Source organism: Mobula birostris, chromosome 7, assembly GCF_030028105.1.
Source record: "Mobula birostris isolate sMobBir1 chromosome 7, sMobBir1.hap1, whole genome shotgun sequence".
In the NCBI taxonomy this organism is placed as follows: Eukaryota; Metazoa; Chordata; class Chondrichthyes; order Myliobatiformes; family Myliobatidae; genus Mobula; species Mobula birostris.
Window position 1 is genome coordinate 141,668,220 of NC_092376.1, and position 19,926 is coordinate 141,688,145.

Here is a 19,926-nt window from a genome sequence, read left to right on the forward strand (position 1 = left end):
GAATGATGTAAACCTAAGTAAACAAACTATTAAAATTGAAATCAGGCTATTCAGGAGGAAATAAAATGTGAAGCACCTCTCCCTCCCTCCCTCCCCGCAAAAGAGCCTTCTTTCTTGAAATGAAGTGGATGGCAGGTTTAAGTTATCAACAATGAGATGGGCAGACTTTTTTGATTATCAAGGCTCCTTGAGCAAATATAAATAGAGGTTGGGATGGCTCAGCTATGATCTAATAGAATCCTGGATCAAAATGTGATGAATAGTCAGCTTCCTTATTGGACAGAATTATGATTTTTCTTGAGGTAGCAGAAGCTTCAAGGCAAAGTACATTTGTGCCATGTCGCTGAAGCTCATCTGTTCTAGGCAAAATCTCTCTCAACATGGCTATTTTTAATCAGCCCTTTTTGTTTATTTTAATGCGCATATCCTTTTAAATTTTTTGGTAAGACTACAAATATTTTTCTCTACTTTTTTTGCAGTGAGAATTTAAGTACACACTTGTAATTTTAATTATTATCCCCTTTATTAAAGAGAAATGTGCAAGTTATAGATAAGTCACTTTTTATGATGTGCATTTCTCAAGTAATTCCATTACATGTGCTTTTTTAAAAATGTCTTTGAAGGAATGTCTGCTATGGACCCATCAGGCAATGCCATTTCTTCCTCTTCCACCCCAATGACGAGTTTTGCTCCAAGTATGGCTGGAAGTCAGGTGTATGTACAAGGACCAGCCCCTGTAGGAATGCCTGCTCCTAGCTTCAGCAGACAACATTTTTCCCCACACCCTTGGAGTTCAACAACTGCTCCAGCTACATGTATGTACAAGCTGATCCTTTCTTTATTTTAGTGATGATTTTGGGCGTTGGAAGCTATAAAGTTTAGGATCCAAGTCTTTATTTGCACTTGTAAAAACTTCCAGAGTCCAATCTGCAAAGTATAGTTAGATAATTGTGATGCTAGCTTAGCAAACCAAAATACAGAAAAAGGTGCAACACCAAAACTGTACATTAGGCCTGAGAGATTTTGGGGGCAGTAATTTTTTTTTAATTTGTATGTAAAGCTAATTAAATTCACATTATCTGTCAATAATTACATTTGAAGACGCCACATAATAAGATAAACTTAAAATTCTACATTGATACTTGCTATATCTGAATTACATAAGTGCCAAGACAATTCATCTTGGTGCCTTTGATAACTTTACAAGCTGGAATCTCTCTGTAGAATGAAAATTAAACCCATTGACAAGTAGTAAAATATTTCTTAATCATTTATTGTTTCTTTAAGAGTAGATGTCTCATCTAACTAAATTTTATTGTACTTTTGTACAAATGTGTAAAACTGAGTTTTCAATATCAGTTAGATGTAGAGCAGTTTAAAACGTGTGAGTGCCCATCTTTTAAATGTTCTTGCACATTTTCTGTATCTCCAGCTTTGAGGAAGGTAACAAGTAGTAGCTATTCTGTTGATTTGACTTGAAATGGTTTCTCAATCTCCATTAGTAGTTGAACTTGGGGAGACAGAACTGTTAGGATTCACTGTGGCTTAAGGTTGATAGTCAGGTAATTGCACATTTGATGCTTTTAATGCAGTCACCATACTCCAAGGTGCTTCCCAGGACTATTTTGTGCCAAAGTGAAACAAATTTGCTGATGTCTTCCCTTTTTGAAAGAAGGTAGAATTGCAGTACACATTGTTATAAATACTTCTAATTAGCTACTCCTTCCACACCTCCACCCTTTGCTTCAGTGTCTCACTATTGCTTTTGAGAAAGAAAGCTCAAGATAAAATTAAAGGAGGAGTTGAGGCAGTGAAATTTCCTTGTATTTTCAAGTGTTCTGTGATGATTATGAGGACTGTGGGTAAAATAACATTTTCTACTTTAACATGAATATCATCTTGCCATAAATTACTTAGATTACCAACATTTGAGGGCTTCTAGTCCCCTGCTGCTTGTGAAGCTGTTATGTACTGAAGGTGGATACATTAGGCATTGACCTCCAGTAAATTAATTTTAAAGACTTAGTGATTAAAGATGGGATAATTTCTCCTAATATTTAAGTTTAATGCTCAAGTTAGTCAAAACAAAATTGCAATGGTTTTAAAATTAATAACTGACAGATTATGGTTAAAGAACTAGTACAAGAAAATATTTATGCCAGAGTTTTTAAATAATTTCATTTCAGAATCTATTTTTGTATTTACAAAGGTTGTTCTGTCCAATTCTCCCCTTTTTGCAACATTTTGACAGCTGAAGTAAAGCGTACAAACTTAAAAAAAAATATGAAAGATGTGGCTTTATAACTCTAGGACTGCTTGTTTATAAATATTTTTTACTTGTTTTAGAATAGATAATAAGATTTTGTATCAACTTTGCAATAATCTACTTTTTAACTTGTTAAAATAATTGACATAGCTTGTATTCAAAGTTAATTTATTTTGAGTAAGATTTTAGTGGACATGGTTCAAAATTTATAGTTGCAAAATATTGCAGAGCATTGCAATTGAAAAGAAATGTACTGTGTAATGTTTTACAAATTGCTGACTAATTTTTGTGTTTGGAATTTCCATGTAGGTGAATCCCCTCCATCGGTTTCTTCTGGAGCCTCTTCACCCTTATCTGCTGCTTCTGCACCTCCTTCCTTGGGCCAACCAAAATCAAGTAATGCAAACCAGGATCGGAAGGTACCACCTCCTATTGGAACCGAGAGATCAGCTCGCATTAGGCAGACTGGCTCTATGACACCACTTTCCACCATGATGGGTGGTAACCTGACAACACCTGTAGGACAAGGAGGGATCTGGTCCTTTGGTGTTAGCAATAATTCAGGTGAGGATTAGTAGTTGCCATATGAAGAAGATTGTAGGTAATTGAGGTAAAAGTACAAACTCATGCAATTGGTGTATTTCTCTTCTAGACGGAATATCTGGCTGGTCCCAAGGTGTGATGGGTGGTCATTTAATGCATCAGTCTATTTCAGACCCAGCTTCATTTTCTCAACATCAGTCATTGGAAAGAGATGATACTGGAATTGTGGCACCTTCAAACACATTCCATCAGCCAGTGCCAAGCAATTTCATGGATTATAACAAGGTTAGTCAAATTTCATTATTTTTTAAATATACTGTGTATATCAGGAAGCCCTGATAGGATAGTACCAGAATCCAGTGAGTGGTTAAATTGCAATTCCCCCCAATTAATGTGACATAATCTACGCATTCCAATTTTATTACGGACTTTCATGGGGCTTGATACCATAGTGCAACAATACATATATTATGGCAATGTGACTTATTGTAATTTTAAAGTGGACGAAAAACTCGTAGTTCGACAGAATAGTTATACAGTGGTTCTTTGGATAAATGCAACCGCTGATGCTTGTCTTAATCCAAGCAGTTTGCCATATTGTTACTCAGTGGTTAATTTTGATTTATATACTTTGCATAGGTACATAAGCAGTTATTAAATTGAACAGGACATTTTTTTAAACAATATCTGCTGCGTTATTTCAATGTCATTTCAGGTTGAGAATCATCTTGAGGCACTTGGGGGAAATGTGGCTCAGAAAAACAGACCACGGAAAGTAATAGGATCTAAAAAATGCTTTCTCCCTCTCCATGTGCCTTGCGTGTTACACGCTTGGGCGATCATGGCTTTCCACATTGAACGATCCCACGCAGCGTCACTGATATCTCGCACACTTAGATCTATTAGTTCTTTCACATTAGTCTTCCGTGTTTCCCAGGCATACGGCCTTGTAATGTAAGGCATTCTATTTCTCCCTTTCTGATGACATGGCCCAGGAATTTAAGTTTCCTCTCATTTAATGTTCTCATTAAAGATCTTTTTGTATGGGCACTTTGGAGTACTGTCTCATTAGTTACCCTATCTCTAAATGATATTTTCAGCATTCTTCTAAGAAACTACATTTCTGTTGCTTCTAAGTTTCTTTGGAGTTCTGGTGTTATAGTCCATGTTTCAGAAGCATACAGCAAGATTGACCAGATGTAACATTTTAGTAGCCTAAGCCTTGTTGTCATAGAAATGTGTCTTGGTAAAAATGGGTTTCATTTTTTGGAAGTTGGTTTTGGCAATGGCAATTCTTCTTTTTATTTCTAGCATCTTGTGATATAAACCTACCAAGGTAATTAAAGCTGGTCTTTTGTTCAATCTCTTGGTTACCGATGTGCAGTTGGGAGTATCCTGCTGTTTTGATTTTACCATACGTTTGTTTGTTGTTTTTTTTTTACACTTGATGGTTAGACCAAAATCTGCACTTGTTTGTACTACTTTGTCTAGGAGGATTTGTAGGTCTTCTGCAGCACTTGCTATTAGGGTGGTATTGTCTGCATATCTTGTATTGTTGATGTTAACACCTCCAATTTTTATCCCATCTAGGTCTTCTATTTCTCTGAGAATCATTTCACTATATATATATTCCAATGAGGCAATAATTCCAATGAGGCAACGCGTCCCTGTCTAACTCCTCTTTGAATTTTAGTCCAACTGCTTATATTATCATCAACTTTTACCACCGCCGTTTGAAGCAGTTGTTGGTCCTTTCCGTCAATGTTTAGTTTAGCAAGAATTTGAAATAATTTTTCATGTTGCACTTTGTCAAATGTAAAAAGAGCAACACACAAAGTTGCTGGTGAACACAGCAGGCCAGGCAGCATCTCTAGGAAGAGGTACAGTCGACATTTCGGGCTGAGACTCTTCATCAGGACTAACTGAAAGAAGAGCTAGTAAGAGATTTGAGAGGGGGAGACACAAAATGATAGGAGAAGACAGGAGGGGGATGGATGGAGCCAAGAGCTGGGCAGTTGATTGGCAAAAGGGATATGAGAGGATCATGGGACAGGAGGCCCAGGGAGAAAGAAAAGGGGGAGGGGGAAAATCCAGAGGATGAGCAAGGGGTACAGTGAGAGGGACAGAGGGAGAAAAAGGAGAGAGAGAAAGAATGTGTGTATATAAATAAATAACGGATGGGGTATGGGGGGAGGTGGGGCATTAGCGGAAGCATTAGCTCAAACTTCAAATTAGCTCAAGCAATCGCCTCTGATCTGGGCTGACATTTACGTGCTGGGCGGCACCTAATTAATTAGCTTGTTTATTTCAGCTTTTTTTCTTAAAGATGTGCTGGGTGCCTCCCAGCTACCGTTGCATTCTCTGCTGATCGGCATCTGTCCGGGGTGGGGGGGGTGGGGGGTTAGTGGGACACTGTGGTGTCATCTCATTGTCGATCAGGGCAGGCAGCTCATCTTCTATGTCTGCCTGCCTCGATGTCGAAGATCGAGGTTTGTCGTCTGCTGTGGCTGATCTGGAAGGCTTGAAGAACGACTGTATGCTTGACTGCTAGCCTTGCGCATTTTTCTATCATACAGTTCTTTGTAAGCACTCAAACCATCTTGCAAATGTGCCCTAAACTGATGTACTCTTTCAAAATTAAAGTTGTACTTTATCATTGCAGCGAAAATCTCAGGCAGTTGCTTCACGGCTTCACTTTCGGTCCATTCGCTACTGCATTTGGTTTCAATTGTTATCCTTTCCTCTTCCAATTGCAGCAGCTCTTCATCTATCAGTTCTTGGTCATGGGATGCCAAAACCTCTTCAACATCATCTTCGTCAACTTCCACAAGCCAAACTCACTTTGTCCTTGCTTTGTTCACCACGATCAAAATGCTTAATTATGTCTAGTTTTAAGCTAAGTGTAATACCCTTATGAGCTCTTTCAGGCTTTTCCGATACCTTAGAATTCATCATGCTAACGGCTGCTCACAGGCACGTGTTTAAGCAATGCCGGCGAGAATGCCGTTCCGAATCCAGGGGAGAGCGGCTGCTCTGGGCGTACGCTGCTTTTTTTTCGCGCGCTGCCTTTTTTCGTAACAGTGAAAACACCTTCTGTTAGCGAAAACAGGGAACTAATGTAGGTCTTTCGTAACAGCGAGGTTTCGTAAAGTGAACGTTTGAAAAGCGGGGAACACCTGTACACCCTTTAGATATGGGGCCCAAAATTGAGCTCTCACGTACTACTTGTGCTGGTAGCTCATTTCACACTCTCATGGCCCTCTGAAGAAGTTTCCCCTCTTGTTCCACTTATACTTTTCACCTTTCACCCTTAACCCATGACTTCTAGTTGTAGCCCCACCCAATCTCAGTGGAAAAAACCTGCTTGCATTTACCCTATCTATACCCATCATAATTTGTATAACTCTTAACAAATCTCCTCTCAATCTTCTGCGTTCCAAGGAATAAAGTCCTAACCTATTCAATCTTTCCTTGTAATTCAGGTTCTGGAGACCCAGCAACATCCTTGTAAATTTTCTCTGTACTCTTTCAACCTTATTTACAGCTTTGTCTGTAGGTAGGTCACCAAAACTGCACACAGTATTCCAAATTGGGCCTAACCAATGTCTTATACAATTTGAACATAACATCCCATCTCCTGTACGACCCTATCTATCTCTGACACCACCTTCAATGAATTGTGGACCTATATTCCCAGATCCCTTTGTTCTACCAGACTCCTCAGTGCCCCTCACTCTGTAAGACCTACCTGGTTGGTCCCACGAAGTGCAAGACCTCACACTTGTCTGCGTTAACTTCCATCCGTCTTTTTTCCAGCTGGTTCAGATCCCGCTGCAAGCCATGATAGTCTTCCTCGCTGTCCACAACATCCCCCCCCCCCCCCCCAATCTTGGTGTCATCCACAAATTTGCTGATTCAGTTAACCACTTTATCGTCCAGATCAATGATGTAGGTGACAGCAATGGACCTGATTCCTGTGATACTCCACTAGTCACAGGGCTCTGGTCAGAGAGGCAATCATTTCGACCACTATGGCTTCTCTCACAAAGCCAATGTCTAATCCAATGTACTACTTCCTCTTAAATGCAAAGCCACTGAAGCTTCCGGACCAACTTCCCATGCTGAACCTTGTCAAATATCTTTGCTAAAATCCATGTCGTCAACATCCACTGCCCTGCTTTCATCATCTTTCCTGGTAACTTCCTTGAAAGACAATATAAGATTGGTTACATATACCTACCACGCATAAAGCCATGCTGACTGGAATGTCAGGAAGTTTCAGTCGCTTTGCATTCAAGATGATGTAGTAAATTAGATTAGACATTGGCTTTCCGGGAGAAACCAGTGGTAGTAAATGATTGCCTCTCTGACTGGAGCCCTGTAATTAGTACATAGTTCCAGTCTATCCAGATACTCATATTTCTGGTCCCTTAGAATATCTTCCAATAACTTTCCTACTACTGCCAAGCTCACCGGTTCTGATATCCTGGTTTATTTTCTTTTTAATCAGTAGATCAACATTAGCTAACCTCCAATTCGCCGGTACCTCACCTGTCACTAAGGATGATTTAAATGTCTCTGCTAGGGCCCTGGCCATTTCTGCATGGCTCCCACAGGGTCCGAGTGAATGCCTTGGCAGGCCCTGGGGAATTATCCACCCTAATTTGCCTCAAGAAAGGAAACAGCACCTCCTCTAATCTCTAATCTCAATGTTGCTTAGCAAAATTCATTTAAGATCTCTTCCATCTCTTTTGGCTCCACGCATAGAATACCATTCTTACCTTCCAGAGGACTGATTTTACCCCTTGCAATCCTTTTGCTCTTAACATACCTGTAGAATCTCTTAGGAATCTCCTTCACCTTGTCTGCTAAGGCAACCTCATGCTTTCTTTTAGCCCTCCTGATTTCTTAAGTGTTCTCTTACATAATCTTATACTCATAAATCATTTGTTGGTACCTGCCTATACCTGCTATGCACCTTTTTTAAAAGACTAACCAGTGCCTCATTATCTCTCAAAGTAAGGTTCCTTACACCTGTTATGTGTACCTTTTATTCTTACAGGTACATAACAAGCTTTGTACTCTCAAAATTTCACTTTTGAAGGCCTCTAACTTATGAAGTACACCTTTGCCAGAAAACAGCCTGTACCAATCCACATTTGGCAGATTCTTTCTGATGCCATCAAAATTGGCCTTTCTCCAAGTTAGAATCTCAACCTGCAGACCAGACTTTTTCTCCATATTTGCTTTGCAACTGATGGCATTGTGATCACTAGATGCAAAGTGTTCCCCTACACAAAATTCTGTCATCTGACCTGTCTCATTCCCTAATAGATCAAGTATCGCACTCTCTCTTGTTGGGACTTCTAAGTGCTGATTAAGGAAATTTTTCTGGCTATGTTTGACAAATTCTATCCCATCTAGTCCTTTGAGTCCAGTCAATACGTAGAAAGTTAAAATCACCTACTATAGCAACCTTGTGTTTCTTGTAACAGTCTGCAATCTCTCTATAAATTTGCTCCACTAATCTATAATATAGCCCCATTAACACGGTCATTCCTCTTTTTACTCCCCAGTTCCACCCATAAAGCCTCACGAGGAGAGTTTTCCAGTCTGTCCTGACTGAGCACTGCAGTGATATTTTCCCTGACTAATAACACCACCCGTCCCTCTTCATCCCTCCCACTCTGTTGCATTTAAAACAACGGAACCCCAGAATATTAAGCTGCCAGTCCAGCCTGTTCTGCAACCAAATCTCTTTCTGTACTTCTCTTACAAGAAGCTGAAAGTCATATCAGGTATGATTGACTGACTCTTTTGAACATTGGAAAGATGGCGTTCAGTCATAACATGCTGCCCTTCTTGCACTGGGACCCCCTGCTCACATGAACCATGGAAGGTTCATTCACTACACCAGCATTACCAGAGGCCAGGAAGAAGGGCTGATGTATTGGTCTTGGTCAATGTTACCAGACTACTTTGATAGCGTCACCTGGGAGGTATTTTGAGCTGAGAACATTGCCAAATACAGGCTTCATTCGGAAGTGCATTGAAGACATTGTTTCCAAAAATTTGGTATGGGTCTACTCTAACCAGAAGCCTTGGATAAACAGTTCAGTGCATGTTGCTCTTAGCACAAGGGATAAAGCTTTTGCCTCTGGAGACCAACAGGAGCTCAAGAGATGCCACTGTGATTTATGTAGCGCCATCAAGGTTGCAAAACGGCAACGTGGACAAAATCCAGCAAGGATGGCACACCATCATGGACTTCAAGACGAAACGCAGCAGTACAGCCAACATTGCTGTATTGTTCCCAAATGAGCTAGATGTTTTTTACGCTCAATTCGAGGTTGATAAGACTGAACCTGAGGAGAGCTGCTGGCAAAGCCTGCTCCTTGGTCATCTCGGAAGCTGAGCTATGTAGAACATTCCAACGTGCCAACAGCCGCAGGGCAGCGGGGCCGGACGGCATCCCAGGGCGGGTCCTCTAAGTGTGTGTGAAACAACGGGCTGGTGTGTTTATGGACATTTTTAATCTCTCCCTCTTCCGATGTGTAGTGCCGTCCTGTTCCAAATAACATTCTCCTTTGTATTGCATTGTTCACCTCCAGCATTTCAGTTGGACCCATCAACCATGATAGCTTTTACAAACTGAATTTGGCTTTCTCTGATTAGCTGAATTTTCAGATAATTCTGTCAAGCCATCCTTCAATGTTTTATGGGTCAGGCTTTCCTGACAAGATATCTTATGCCAGTAGTCCCCAGCCACCGGGCTGTGGAGCAGTACTGGGCCGCAAAGTATGTGCTACCAGGCCGTGAGGAAATGATATGATTTGGCGATATGAGTCAGCTGCACCTTTCCTCATTCCCTGTCACGCCCACTGTTGAACTTGAACGCACGTGATGTTATTACGCACGCGTCATCCATGTCAGCGCGGGAAGATGATCAACTCCTCGAGCTTGCAAATGATGGCAGGCTGAAAAGTATGTTTGACATAACATCTCTGCCAGCATTCTGGATCAAAGTCAAGGCTAAATATCCTGAGGTAGCCATGAATGCAACGAGAACTAAATCGCGGGATAGACTGGCCATAAGGAATCCCCTTTGAGTATCGCTGTCTCCCATCACCCCTCGATAGGACCGTCTTGTTGCAGGGAAACAAGCCCAGGGCTCCCACTGATTCAGCGATATTGGTGTGTTGCAATGATTTTATATGTTCATACGAGGAAAATATGTGCAGTATGTGTAATATCCAAACGTTACTTAAAATGTTATGATGCTATTGACTTATAAGTGACATAGCTGACTTATCACTATATTCATGCGAGGAAAATATGCGCTGTGTTTTTAATATTAAATTCATTAGATGAACCCTTTTAGAAATGAAATTGAGTGTATTAGCCACTTATAAGTGATTTGTTGTTGACTTATCACCTATATTCCGGTCGTGATTAACCCCCCCCCCCCCCCCCCCCCCCGAGTTGCCAACTGTCCTTTATTAGCCGGGGTATCCCGTATATTGGGCTAAATTGGTTTGTCCCATACAGGACTGCCCTTGTCCCGTATTTCCCCCGCTAAGGTAGAGCATTCCTATGAAACCTTCCGTGCTGAAATGGCATAAAGCGAAGAACCAATTGCCATTAATTTATATGGAAAAAATTTTGAGTATTCCCAGACCCAAAAATAACCTACCAAATCATACCAAATAACACACAAAACCTAAAGTAACACTAACTTCCAGTAAAAATAGGAATGATATGATAAATACACAGCCTATATAAAGTAGAGGTAATGTATTTACAGTGTAGTTTCACTGAACAGAATCGCCAAAATGGATTTGTAGAAAAAAATCGGCACGTACACGCATGCGCACATAGATGCCCATGCAAGGCTTCATGGTCATGGTAGTCTTACTCAGGGTAAACACAAGTGTCCCGTATTTGACTGCTACTCTTGTCCCTTATTTGGGAGTGAGAAAGTTGGCAACCCTAACCCCGCCCCAGCCCCCCCCCCGGTCGGCCGGTCTTCAAGAATATTGTCAATATTAAACTGGTCCGCGGTGCAAAAAAGGTTGGGGACCCCTGTCTGATGCTACTGGTCTATAATTCGTTGGCTTCCCTGTACCACCTTTCTTGAATTAGAAGAGTGACATGCACACTTTTCTAATGGATTAGAAAGTTTCCAAGCTTGGAAAAGAGTTGAAAGCTTATAGTAAGGAGTCTTGTGTTCTTGTTTACTTCCCTAAAAGTCATGGGATTATTTATTTGTGTTATTTTCCTTTGATGAGTTGCTTATTCACTAATTGTTTTCTCAGAATATCTCACATTCTGTTATCTCCCTTGCTCTAAATAGTGGTTTAAAAATCATCATTCATTGTACCTACAATTCCTTTAATCCCCTTTTTATGACTCATCCATTTTGTTATGGTTTGTTTTTGTTTTAATTGTAGCTGTTATCAGAGTAATAAACAATATCTAAGTGGAGAATGATTCCAGGGGTCTCAGATGTAGGGTATCGTATAGTATTCACAAATGGCTAGCATGCACGTACAGCAAGTAATTTGAGAAGTTAGTGTTATTATTTGTTGTGTAGTGGAATTGAATTCTAAAGTAGGGAGTTTATGTGCTGTATTCCCATTCAAGGAAGAACGTTAATATGTTGGAAACTGTTCAGCAACCTATTTATGAACTATTGTCTAGAAAGGGTGTGTGGTGTTGATGAAATGTTGGGCAGGTATGGCTCAAATCTCTTGGAATTTAGAAGTGAGAAGCAAACTGATTGAGGAATCTGAACAAGGTGGAGATTTCCTTTTAAGAAGGAATCTAAATTATGAGTTCTACTATGAAATATTAAAGTGCTGAAGAACTTGAAGTAGGATTAAATTACTTAGCTCCTTGTGGCTGCTTCACCAGTCAATAAGATCATAAATGAAATTTTACCTATGCCACTTTCTTGCACTATGCCCCTGGAGTCTTGTAATATCTGCGTGATTATGTCATTAACTGAACATGACCAGTTGTTCATTGCTAAATCTAACATGGTCCATTTTTATATTTACCAATTGTCTTAAAAATGTAACCTTAGTTCTTTTCAAGAAGTTTGCAACATTTTAAGAAAGTTAGGCTTCCTTTTACTGCACACTTATGTAATCTCTGCAGTTTACCAGCACCATAAATATTTTTCTATATTTTAATTCAAAACAAGAATCCACTCTCTGCATACCTCTCACTGTATTCCTTCATCAGTGTAGTGACTTCATCCTGAGTTTGGTTTACTTTTTGCTCAATGTTTCATGTAGGTTTGATTGCCTGATAGTGTTATAAGTTAATATTTAATTTTTAACCCAAATTTTATCAAATTTGTATCTGGAGTGTAATATACGACTTAAAAGAATGGAAGGGAAGTATGAAGTATGTTAGAAAGGTAGAACTTGTTAAAGATGGCCTTGTTTGTGAATGTGTTGTACGATGACACTATAACTTATTGGATATTATGACCATGGATGGGAATATATGTATGGAGGGGTTAAGGAAGTCTGGAGAATAGCCAGGTATAGAATGTATTTGAAATCGCATAGTTTCTCTGTGATTGTGAAGGAAAAAGGAAGATATTTTCTGAGGTTTTCAAGTTTTGAGCAATAGTGTAGTTTTGTACTCATGAGGGAAAAAGTGCCAACCAGATGGGCACTCCAGTGTGGAATTGGGAACACTGCCTGAAAAGGCGGTGGGGGCAGGAACTTTTGTAGCATGTAAGAAGGATCTGGCAGAATATTTGATGTCCTGCGCATCTGTAGATCTGAACTTCCCACTATTCAGGATGTTTACAAAGACAGATGTTTTTTTTAAAAAAGGTGGGTGGGCGAAGGATCATAGGAGACCTGAGTCACCCCAACCACAAACTGTTCCAGCTGCTACCATCCAGGAAATGGTACCACAGCATAAAAGCTAGGGTCATTAGGCTCTGGGGCAGCTTCTTCCACCAGGCCATCAGACTGATTAATTCACACTGATAAAATTGTATTTCTATTGACTGTCCTGTTGTACATACTATTTATTATAAATGAATATAAATTGCACATTGCACACTTAGATAACAAAGATTTTTACTCCTCACGTATGTGAAGGATGTAAGTAATAAAGTCAGTTCAATTCAATTGCAAGTCGTAGTCGGCAATGGACCAAGTACTGGTCATGGGATTGGTATGCATGTATGTGATGGTTCGCATGGATGTGATGGGCTTTTTCTGTGCTGTATGACTAAATGAACAGGGTAACCATATAATAGCACGGCTACTGCAATGAACAGGGAAATAGATATTTTCATTTCACTCAAGCCTTTTCTTCATCTTGAAAGGCTATTCACAGTGTGAATAATCATTTTCTAGTTAACTGGTTGCACATGCCTCTAGCTGCTTGATTCTGGGCTTCTTCCAGATGCTCCAGTTTCCTCCCACATCCCAGCAAAGAATGGGTTACTAGGTAATCAGTTACTATAAATTGTCCCTAGCTCACATGTAAATCGTAGAATCTGGTGGGCTTTGATGAAAACATGGGGAGAATAAAATGGGACTAGTGTGTGATTTGTATGGATTCAGTAGGCTAAAGGACTCATTTTCTTGCTATATGACCAACAAAAAGCTGAACATTATTCAAAACCAAATTGTCTGCTTTTCATCTGAATTTCTTTTCCACAGATGTTGCCTAACCTATGTAATTAGAGTGTATATTGCTACAATGAAAGCTTTAAAATTTTCTGAAAATGGAAATAAGTTCCTTACTACCTTCAAATGTAATGTTCAAATTTGATTTAGTGCCAAGCATAGAAGTATTCCAACATTAGTTGGTTGTGAATATCTTAAAGGAGCTTGTGACAAATAATCAGTACAAAATCTGCTTTTCATACAAATACTTTTTGGTTGTTATTTCTTAACTGGAAACATTTGGAACTTTGTAAAATTAACTAAGTCGTATATTTTAGAGCTGGTTTTAAGAACTATCTTTATTATCAGAGTAATACAGCGTAGAAACAGGCCCTTTGGCCATCTAGTCCATGCTGACCTGATGTTCAGCCCCGTCTCGTCTGCCTGTATCCAGACCATATCCCTCTATATCTCCCATCCATGTACCTATCCAAACTTCTTTCAGACTTTACAATTGAATCTGCATCTACCACTTTCACTGACAGCTCATTCAACACTTGCACCACCTGAGTGAAGAAGTTACCCCCTCAGAATTTACATGAATAAACCTATGACCTCTAGCTCTAGTCTCACTGAGTGGGAAAAGCCAACTGCATTCACCCTAACCCCTCATAATTTTGTATACATCTATGAGATCTCCCCTCGTTCTCTTGCACTCCAGGTAATCAAATCCTAACCTATTTAACCTTCCCTGATAACTCAGATCCTCAAATCCCAGCAATAATTTTGTAAATTTTCTCTGCACTCTTTCAAGCTTATTGATATCTTTCTTGTACGTAGGTGACCAGAAATGTACGCAATACTCCCTAAATTCAGCTTCACCAACGTCTTGTGCAATTTCAGTATAGCATCCCAACTCCTTGTGAGTCTCCTGACCAGCTGCATCACCGTCGGGTGTGGGAATTGCAAGGCATCTGACTGAAAGGCCCTACGGAGGATTGTGAGAACTGCTGAGAGGATCATCGGGGTCTCCCTCCCACCCGTTAGTGATTTATCAGTAGTGGTGTGTACACAGGCCTTAGCATTGTCAGTGATCCATCCAGCAATCTCTTTGACCCCTGCCACAGGCAGGAGGTATTATAATATTTGTTCAAGAACTTTTAGGATGGGAAGCAGCTTCTTCCTCCCAGGCCATAAGAACTCCTTGCCATCACCCAGGTCTCATCACGTATTAAGAGCCAGTAGTGTTATACTGTTTACTTTTTAACTTGTATCATATATGTGCCTTTTTATTTGTGCTAACGTTACTTTGTATGTGAGTTATATGTACAGTATTATGCACCTTGGGTTGGAGAAGCATTGTCTTGTTTGGCAGTGTACATAATGGCAGTAAACTTGAACTGTGCTCAAGCCCTGATTTGTGAAGGCCAATGTGTAAAAGCTGTCTGTGATGCCTCTTTCAAGAAATTGTAGATCTGTATTCCCATGTCCCTTGGTTCGAGAGCCCAGCCATTCATTGTAAAAAAAAAACCTTAACCCGATTTGTCCTCCCGAAGTGCAATACATAGAACATAGGAATTTACAACACATTACAGGCCCTTTCGCACACAATGTTGTGCCGACCATGTCACCTACTCTAGAGACTGCCCTCTGTTTTTCTAAGCTCCATGTACCTATCTAAGAGGTGCTCAGATGACCCTATTGTATCCGCTTCCACCATTGCTGCCAGCAGTGCATTCCACACACCCACCACTCTCTGTGTGGAAAAACTTGGCCCTGACATCCCTTTGGTACCAATTTCTAAGCACCTTAAAACTATGCCCCCTCTTGACCTGACACTTGTCTGCATGAAGTTCCATCAGCCCATTTTCCCACCTGGTCAAATCACGCTGCAAGATTCTTAGCCTTCCTTGCTGTGCTCTTCACCCTCAACCTTACTGTCATCCACTAATTTGCTGATCAAGTTCATTACATTATTTAAATCATTAATATAGATGATAAACAACAACATACCCACCACAAAGTTATGTGGCATACCACAAGTCACAGGCCATCAATCAGAGTGACAACCATCTACTGGTTTCTCCCACTAAGCCAATGCTGGATCCAGTTGGCTACTTCAATCTGAATGCCAAGTGATTTAACATTCTGGGCTAGCCTTAGTTGTCATTCATCATTAAAGCACCATCTTAATTTTCTACCTGTGTTCAAATGAATGAACTATTGGTTAAATGAGGAACAACTTCTGGAGAGCAGCCTTTCAAAAGATATATCATCACATAAAAGTAACTTGGAAAAAATCACTTGGCTATTTTGTGAAACTTGGAACTATTATGTATTTTAGCAGGGCTTGCCACTTTCCATGTATGGGAATGCCATGATCCCTCCACATCCACAGTTGGCTGATGGCCCGGGGGCACCTCTTTATAATGGACTTCATGCTACAGATCCTGCCTGGAATCCTATGATAAAAGTTGTCACAAACTCCTCCGAGAATGCTGACCCCCAGCAGGTGAGAACAAAAAAAATGTCAATTGTGAGCATAATGCAATGGATTTGTGCGATGAGACACTGTAGACATTTCTCCAATTCCACTACACCAAGCCACATTTTCGCTCTTCTCCATGATAGCCTCTTAATCGCTCTATAGCGGCAATGGTGAGATACTCTTTTAGACTGAGAAACTTCCCATGTTGACAACCCAAAATGACAGTGGCTGCAAACTGCACATAACTGTCATCTGGAGTTGTGCAGATAAAGCTTTTTAGATGAAAGCAATCCTTAACATTTTTTAACCTGTATTTAGTAAATTTCCTGAGGCTATTTTTTTGTTACTCACTTGGTTGCATTTCGACACATAAGCTCCAATTTCAAGGCATTTGGCTTGTCATAAACCACCGTGCAAAAGTTGTCAACTTGCATTTGCTTAGTCTTGGGTTAATTAAAATGTTTTCAAGACATATAATTGAACTATTGTTTTACAAATCTGGAACTTGTTATTTGAGATACCATTTGCCATAATGTATGTATAATTTGTTTATAATCAACCAGGTTTGTGGTTAATTTCAGTTTTATTGCATTATTGTCCCTGTGACATTTGCTGCCATTAAGAAGCAATCAATTGCACTGCATTATATATTAGCAGTAAACATTCAAAGAATGTAGTAAAAATTGGCTTCAATGGTGAAAGTAATAACAAAGCAAAAACTCTAGCATATTAAAAAAGGAAAAATAATATTTTAAAAGGGGTAAGTGAATGAAGGCTATTAAAATCACTAAATAAGCACACAACTGTATTGTCTGTTGAATGATTTAATAATTTTACTTTATTACCTCTTTCCTCATGTTAAAGCCACTCTAAGTTTTAAGACATGATTGAAAACGTTCACATGGATTATTGTTCTACTTGTAATTAGCTATAATATAGATCTGTTAAATATACAGTTTTAATTCTTAATTGCAGGTGTGGCCTGGAACCTGGGCACCACATATTGGCAATGTGCATCTGAACCATGTCAACTAGAAGACGCAAGCATGCCCACAAATTCCTGAGGTGTCTTTCTGAGATTGAAACTAAATTGATCTGGGAAGAAATTAACAGGACAAAACTTTTCTGATGTGCCTAACTGAAATTCTGTGGGCTGTTATGCATGAACTTAATTGATTTACCACTGTCTATGAACAAAGTGATCGCCTGCATAGCAGGTTCGGTTCTCTGGTTAGTTTAGCCATTTTGACTTAAGATTTGGGACAGACTATTCTTGTGCTGCTGGCTAAACAGTACTGTAAACTGCTTGTATGCAGCCGAGGACTAGATAATTATGTGAATTAATCCAGATGTTTTAGAGTGGTAAATACATGTATAATTGTTTACATACTAAAAAGGGTTAAAACAAGAGTAAATTTCATGTCGTATAGTGGCTCTACTTTATGTAGCCTGTATTAATGTGAAATATTTACCTTAATATTCAATAAAAATGAACAGTACCTCACTTTTAGCGTCTTTATTGCTAGCAGTTAATTATTTAGACTAAGTTATAGCCTTTTGTAATTTGTATTTATATCACAATACCTTGTACAAATAACATATCAAATGCAAAGCCTACAAATACAGACCCAAAAGGCGTAATACAAACAAATCTTCATGTTTTTAAATTGTTTCTGCATTTTTTAACTAAAGTTAGGATAATGTTTAAGAATATTCTGATTCAGTTTGTGAAGTTAGGTGTACTTTAATTTTTAATATGGATATATGTTTTCAGTTTGGCAGAAATCAGTAAATCTAAAGACTCTATTAAATATGACCTGTGTAGGTACTAATATTTTTGTTTCTTCTGTCCTTGTCATTTACATTTTCCTTTAAGAACAATTGGTGATCATTCTTATTTCTGACTCCGTGCATTGAATAAATAGTGATAGTCTAAAAACATTACTGCCAATCTGATTAGAATCTTTTTTTCTCTTACTGTATTATGTTTCTTCCCTAATGACTTTGAGAATAAGAAAGGACACCATCAGACTAGGCAGCTCTGTTGATTTCTAGAAGTAATGGAAGCAACATTATTAGGGCTGAATATTCTCTATGATACTATAAGATGAGCAAGAAACGCTATATGCTAGCTTATCTGATCTTCACTGTCTTTTCCACTTTAAAGTAATTTTCTGGAACATCAATATTTTTATTTACATATCTATAAGCTACTAGATTCTGTGGCTAATATTCTCTTGGTACTGAGCTTGCTTGTTTTTTTTTCTTCTTGGTACCAAGCATTAAGCTTTTCTTGTAAGTTGTACGTAGCTTTGCATAAAATTAGTTGGAAATTGTTGAATCTTGTTTCAGAATTTCTTTAGCAGGCCTTAAGTGGTTGATTTAAAAAAAAACTTCAAGAGTTAAGGAAACTGTTAAGAACAAATACTAAAGTGCTAGGCCGGATGAGCAGATTAAAATTAAACATACTTGTATATTGGTTACATATTGTATATGTGTAAACTAGAACTAACTTTTATTCTCTCTTTACAGTTATGAAGGTTTTCAACCTGAGAAAATAGCTGTCACTTTCCATGGATGCTCTCTGACCTGTTGAGTTTCCTATATTTTCAGTTTCTAGTAGCTATTTGCTATTTCCACAAAGGAAAATATAGGAAATAATACAGTAAAATTGGGCTGAATTAGCACAACAGATTTTACCTAAATGTCCACATTAGTTCAAGTGTAACATCTGGACAGAATTTGTACATTTTTGCTTTCACCCTTTGAAAATGGATATACAGTACCGTAAAGGTGGAGAAGGTGCACCATGATCTGCAAGTATAATGCTTAAATATGGTTTTGTGGAAATTATGAATTTGAAATGCAGAATGGTTAATGTGGAAGTCTGGGAATGGAGCCCACATAAGTGAAAACTGTAGTTGCAAGACACTGGACTATAGGGTTGGAAGGAAAATGCTGAAGTGTTCCTAAACTTAATGTGCATGAAATAGCCATTCTGAGTAAGTGAGGTTAGTATGCTGTTCGAATGGTCTAAAAGATGTTTTGCCAGGCCATGAGAAAAGATGGAGTGGGACTAGCTTGATTACTTTTGCATAGAGCTTGTAGTTATTCAAGCCAAATGGCCTTCCATGTTGTGACCATTATAAATTCATGGGGTAGAAAATACTTGAGTTAAAATATTAGTGGTTAACTGCAATTGAAAGAGCATAAGGTGATGCTTATTTCTCACTATAGTTCCTGGTTAGTGTTGATAAAGGGATACCAAATTATTTCTGGCCTTTGGATCCAATCTTATGGATGTAACTCAGCACATACCCCGTGTTTAAACAAAGTATACAACATTTAGTTTTAATTGTTCTTAATTTGTTGACAACCTTTAGGATATCAAAATAATGAATTAAATAGAATCTAGCAATTCGGACATTTTGCATAAATTTGCATTGCTATTCATAAAACCTACTGGAAAATCTCTACAGGGTGCTTGGATTTTTAGTTAGGATCTTGCAATTCTTCACTCTGTCAATTATATATATTTTTTGAAACTTTAAGATGGAGTAGAGAAGATGGGAATAGGTAGAACATAGTTTGCAAGTGTAAAGTTTGAGCAGGGTTTTGCAGTGGCATTAGAAATACTGATCAGCAAAGAAGTTTGGGATGGAGTCCACATAAATGGAAACTTAAGTGTCAGTATTGAATGAACATGAGCAGGTTCAAAAGGTGAAAACTGAACACTGAAGAACATAAGGCAAGACATCCATTTTGGAAAAATATGAGGACATTAGAATATAGACTTAAACTATTAAACTAATAGTTGGCGAGTCAGACTGAGTGTGGAATGTACTCCAGACAACAGAATTCTGCATTGACTGGTACTTAAAGGTATTGAAAGCCAGAAAGGAAAATATTTAAATAGTGGGGTCTGGGTATGACATAGCATTGACAGGGAGGAAGTTTAAATGCTTGAGATGAGGCAGTGATGTTTGTGT

At 38.9% G+C, this 19,926-nt stretch overlaps 1 protein-coding gene across 8 annotated transcripts in view; it reads left to right on the top strand.

Moving 5' to 3' along the window:
• Positions 1-17,435, top strand: part of ankhd1 (ankyrin repeat and KH domain containing 1) — a 149,363-nt gene extending 131,928 nt beyond the window's left edge. For 5 of the 8 annotated variants that reach the window (XM_072263814.1, XM_072263816.1, XM_072263820.1 and 2 more), the window contains 5 exons: positions 624-815; positions 2,576-2,830; positions 2,919-3,094; positions 15,794-15,961; positions 16,913-17,435. In XM_072263814.1, coding sequence (XP_072119915.1) covers positions 624-815; positions 2,576-2,830; positions 2,919-3,094; positions 15,794-15,961; positions 16,913-16,972 — 851 coding nt within the window. In that variant the 3' untranslated portion in view covers positions 16,973-17,435. The remainder of the gene's footprint in view (positions 1-623; positions 816-2,575; positions 2,831-2,918; positions 3,095-15,793; positions 15,962-16,912) is intronic. The other 3 variants (XM_072263815.1, XM_072263817.1, XM_072263819.1) reach the window with 2 other exon arrangements.
• Positions 17,436-19,926: the final 2,491 nt, after the last annotated feature.